The following is a 5,616-nucleotide window of genomic DNA, read 5'->3' on the forward strand; positions in this document are numbered from 1 at the left end:
GTTGAACTGTGCTGCCTGTTTGGGTTGGCTCTTTGACGACTGGAGGGTTGGTTTTGGAGCTTGGGCTTTGAGTTAGGGCGTTGGGTTGGATTTTTTTGGTTTACACAGGGTGTGCCATTTTGATGAGACTGACTTTTTATTTGAAGGTTAATGAGCTGCAAACACAGAATACAGTCCCTCTCCCAAAACAGATGCCAATAATAACATTATCATTTGGTGCCTGGGTTTGATTCTTTTTAAGGTCAACCTAGCTTCCCTGCGTAATCACAAAGAGAGAGGACCCCCACATATACACACACATACACACACACACACATGATATCACTTTTGATCGATACACTTCACAAAAATACTCTGAATGTGATCTGTGCTGTGGTATGTGTGTATGTTTTTATCAGTTTGAGTGTGTGTGTGTGTGTGTGCTGACTGTGTGTGTCCAGACAGCATGACACATTAAGGCTCTTCTTGCGTCCATCTCTCTGCTATTGATCTCCCTAATGAGATTACTGCCTCTGTTCTCTGTTTCACCACTAAAGACAAGTAGCTGATTAAAATGGATGCGGCGGGACGTTGTGTGTGGCTGTCCATGCTGGAGGAGTCGATGTGAGCTCGTATTTATGTATTTGTTCAATAATATGTATTTGTTAATGTAGATAATGATCCAATTTGACAGAAAAGGGGTCACGTTATGCTTTGGTTCGCTGAAGGTTTTGTGAGTGCATGTTGAAATGAGTGTTTCTCCATGTGTGTGTATGTGTAAGTGCACACGTGTGTGTTCAGGAGAGAGGAAGAGAGAGATGGAACTGCTATCTGCAATGGGTCTGACACACTGACAGGGCCATTGATGAGGGACAACAGAAGGCTTTTATTAAATACAGCATTACTACATCTGATCGGATCACATATACACATTCTCATACGATAGGATCGGATCACAGACACACACTATCACACAGTAGAATCAGATGACTACCATAGCCATCCTTGCTCTGCCTTCACTGAGCGTACGTGAGTTACTGGAAAACTGTGGAAAGCACACTGCAGTTGGCCGTGCCATATAAACTGAGAATCAGATGTCTCTTGGTGAGTATTTGTTGGGGTTGTGTGTGAGACAGAGAGAGAGAATGTGTGTGTGTGTGTGTGTGTGTGTGTGTGTGTATGTGTGTGTGAGAGAGGGTGTGTGCGTGTTTGTGTGTTTCACTGAAATAACACATAACTGAAATTCTTTCACTGAAATAACAATTATACCAAAGAAAAATCAGTCTCAGATAGAATTGAGGTTCACTGCAGCGTGCGTGTGTGCGTCTGTTAAATAATAAACAGCAATGGCTGTCACTCCTTTTTGTATACTCAAACATGTACTTAAGAACTGGACTCTCCAGTCCACTCTACATGAGTTCACCTGTTATATGGTTGATTGTCTGTCCATCCGCAGCAATGAAAACATGCTCTATTACAATCAAGGGCAGAGCTTCACATCTCCAAAGTCCATATGAATCCACCGGCTTAAGCTGGTCAGGACAATTGAAACGTTGTGGATGGGTAGAGCAGTAGAAGTTTGCTGGACATCACATGACCCCATCTCCACCCTGGTCAGAATGTCCTCAAAAAGTCCAGTGAAGATCAGCTCGCAGGTCATCCTCAGGGTGAGTGCACGGTCAGCCCTTCCGTAAGCCCACTATCATGTCCGAGCCTCCCCTGAGCCAAGTCCATCAATGCCCCACAGGCATGTCCACAATCGCCCCCTCAATCTGGGTCACGGCCCCTCCCTTCAGGTCAGTCTGCTATCACTCCCCTGTCAGCCTTCCCACCAGATCCACTGTCCCTAGATCAGCTTTATACAGTATGTACATGAGAGGAGGGAGGGCTAGGGGTCAAGGGTTAGGGGTCGGGGTGGAGGAAGGTCTTGAATGCTTTGTGTGCTTGTAGGCTATTCAAAATTCCCATCAAAGATGGTTCCATGGAACACACACACACACACACACACACACACACACACACACACACACACACACACACACACACAAACCAAAGGGCCCTCAGTGTAAATATTTTCAGTAAATAGAGACAGTTTCTACCAACAGATAATAATTACTGATGAAGCAGTTTAGTGAGTATCAGCTGAAGCCCAAGCCCAGTCTGAGCCCTTTCCTCCCCAGAAGCCAACTCAACATCACAGTCTTCCCCCTGATCTCCTGGAGTGGAGATCTTGGCAACACACATAGATAATACTGTTGAGATACGCAGCCATATGTTGACCAGAGGGACCTGTACATCAACAAGTCATCAACAAGTCAGAACAGACAGCATCCTTACTGATTTCAAATCAGAACACACAGCGTCCTTACTGATTTCAAATCAGAACACACAGTGAGGTTTGTGTCTTGGGTTAAGGATACAGGTTCTAGTCTACAGGTTCTAGTCTAGTTTACACCTTTGTAATGATTCAAAATGAACACGAATGAGTATACCATACCGAATAAATACTTAATAAATATGTCCAAAACATAAAGATACAGTAATACTACATTTCTGAATACTGAAACCAATAAAAAAAAAATCAAGAGAAATCATTGATGCATTTGAAAGAAGTATTAACAAAGACATTGACAGCAAACATTCATTGTCCTCCTCATCACCATGGCGATCACCAGCGTCAGCCACTTGGTGTCATACATTCAGTAGTTCTGTGGCGGCAGCGTCTGAGTCCCACTTAAAGGACTGGTCTGAGATCAGAGACCATTGGAAATGATGTGGAGAGAAACGTGAAGCTAGCATCGGTATCATGTAAAGGCTAGCTAGCCATGTGTCCTGTTGTATGCTAGCCAGGCGTTGGGCTGTGTGAACTGAGGAGTCTGGCTATGGCTGTTGTGTCGTTGGCTAGCTTGGTTAAGAGGCTCATAAAGAGTTGTGTGAGAGACTTGAGATGGCGTACAGGTCAAAATGTGCTGTGTGCTGCGCAGAGGAGTTGTGCCAGTGTGCGTGGAGGCTAGCTGTGCTGTACGCTAAGATGGGCTAGCCTGTGTGTAGTGATAGAGCTGCTCGGTAGGAGGTCAGTGTAAAGGGGCTGTCCTTGCAGACACCCCTGGATGGCTACTGCGCTCCTGACCCCTGACCCTGTCCCTGCTGCTCACGCCCTCCCACTCCTCTCCCTACCACACCACTCGCCCAGCCTCTCTACAGGGAACAGCTGCTAATGGGGGGCATTAGCCTCTTAATGAAATATACATCACCTCTGCGCACACACACACACCCCCCCCTCTCTCTCTCTCACACACACATTAATCCTCTGAACAATGTCTGATGTGACCTTCTTTGCCTGGGGTGTGCATGTGTGTGTGTGTGTGTGTGTGTGTGAGTGAGTGAGTGAGAGAGTGAGAGAGAGAGAGAGAGAGAGAGAGAGAGAGAGAGAGAGAGAGTGTGTGTGTGTGTGTGTGTGTTAGAGTGAGAGAGTTAGAGAATGAGTGTTAGGGAGTGAGAGAGAAGAGAGAATGTGTAGGGGAAAAGGGGTACTCTGATGAACAGTGTTTGGTCAGCTCCTGTAGGGCTGTCTGTCAGTTAACACACACACACACACACACACACACACACACACACACACACACACACACACACACACACACACACACACACACACACACTCACACTCACACTCACACTCACACTCACACTCACACTCACACTCACACTCACTCACACACACACACATACACTCACACACTCACTCGCTCACTCGCTCGCTCGCTCTGTGTGTCCTAGCCCAGGACGTCCAGGTAGACAGGTGTGTCCTAGCCCAGGACGTCCAGGTAGACAGGTGAGGCCTTGGCCAGGCTGAGCAGCTGGCTGTGGATCTGTCGTATGTTGAGGCGCATGTGGGGCTCGCGGTGCCAGCAGCCCAGCATCAGCTCAAACACCTCCTGGGTGCAGCAGCGCGGCCTCTGGAGCACCCGGCCCTGCGTGATGCACTCGATCACCTGCAACCACACACACACACACACACACACACACACACACACACACACACACGTGCACACACACACACACAGACACCCACACACACAAACACAAATAAACTAAATTGGCATATATTAGCACTACTTACACATTCATCCGTAATCTTTCATGTCTCTCTCTATTCCTCTCTGACGCAGATCACATACACTCACACTAATACATCCTGCTACGTCTACTCTATCATTGAGAGGTCATACATTGGATGTGGACAATTAAACATTACAAGTTTGCAACTCTAAGGTCAAGTTTAGATTCGACGGTCAAATATGACAGTAGTGGGGTCAAGGCGAGGGGTTAATTGGGAGACAATGGGCCGTGGATCTCTTTGTAAGACCACTGGTTCCATAATTTCAGGGGGGAGAGGGCAAAGGTTACAGCTTACAGGGTTCAAGCCCACTGAGCAGCAGCTGGTGCCAGGGTGAAAGGTGAAAGGTTACAGATCAGACTTCAGGGGTCAGTGGAGAGGAACCGCCCACTGTAGTGTTAGACCGCTGGTCTCAGGACAGAGGTTAGAGGAGGGTGAGGGGTCAGTGTGTGGGGGGGGGGGGGGGGGGGGTGGTGCCCTGTACTGAGGGGACAGAGATGAAGGGGTTAGGGGTCAGAGGTGAAGGGTCACGCACCTCGTTGTTGGAGAGCTGGTACCAGGGCTGCTTGCCGTAGGTGAAGATCTCCCAGAGCACCACGCCCAGACTCCACACGTCACTCTCCGTCGTGAACTTCCTGTACATGATGCTCTCTGGTGGCATCCAGCGAATTGGCAGCATGGTATGTCCACCGACCTACACACAGACACACACACACACACACACACACACACACACACACACACGCACACACATAAGTAAATATCAAGGTTTATGGCTGGATGAGTGTACACAGAGTCCATTAAGTCTTTACTATGGAGTCTGTCTGATTCATTTGTCTTGGCAAAATGGATTTGTTCAGCGATTGGTTTGATGTAGAATGCCTAAGATCTTTGAAAGTCATCTATAATTAAGCATGTCTAAGGTCAGTCTGCTTACTCATTGGTTGGGGGTGAAATGAGTCTGTTTTTGGATTGGTTAGGCATGGATTGACCTTGTGCCGTGATTGGCTTGGAGTGAAGTGAGTCAGCTCTGCGTCTGGAATTGAGAATGAACTTGCTTTCTCCCGAAAAAAAAAAGCCCTTGGCTGTGTTTCCACGGTGACCGCCTACAACCTCTCATGACCTCACCCAGTATTGTGGACCTTGTCCTTCCCCCAAACCTCTCCTCTCATCCCTCTCTCATCCCCTCTCCCTCCCTCCATCCCTCTCTCCCTCTCTCCCCCTCCTCTAGCCTCCTAACCCTCTAACCTCCTCTCTTCATTTGTGTGTGTCTGCGCTGAAATATGCATGAGGCGCTCTGGCCCACTGAGCCCAGATTAATAGTTTTAACATCAGAGCTCATGGAATATTCTAGAAGCCATGGCTTTTAGCTGCTCTCCTCCCTAACACACACACACACACGCACACACACACACACTCTGACTGCCGACTGAGCTATAACACAGAGCATCTATTATACTGTACTGTATGTGTTCCTGTATTTTCCCTGTTTTCCTATCTCTCCTCTCTCTCCTCAT

The 5,616-nt window shown here is 47.6% G+C and overlaps 1 protein-coding gene across 2 annotated transcripts in view; it reads right to left on the minus strand.

Moving 5' to 3' along the window:
• Positions 1-845: 845 nt before the first annotated feature.
• Positions 846-5,616, minus strand: part of ntrk2a (neurotrophic tyrosine kinase, receptor, type 2a) — a 31,168-nt gene continuing 26,397 nt past the window's right edge. For both annotated transcript variants that reach the window (XM_062543596.1, XM_062543595.1), the window contains exons 17-19: positions 4,635-4,793; positions 3,782-3,974; positions 846-3,748 (exon numbers count right to left, since the gene is read on the minus strand). In XM_062543596.1, coding sequence (XP_062399580.1) covers positions 3,789-3,974; positions 4,635-4,793 — 345 coding nt within the window. In that variant the 3' untranslated portion in view covers positions 846-3,748; positions 3,782-3,788. The remainder of the gene's footprint in view (positions 3,749-3,781; positions 3,975-4,634; positions 4,794-5,616) is intronic.

This window comes from Sardina pilchardus, chromosome 8, assembly GCF_963854185.1.
Source record: "Sardina pilchardus chromosome 8, fSarPil1.1, whole genome shotgun sequence".
In the NCBI taxonomy this organism is placed as follows: Eukaryota; Metazoa; Chordata; class Actinopteri; order Clupeiformes; family Clupeidae; genus Sardina; species Sardina pilchardus.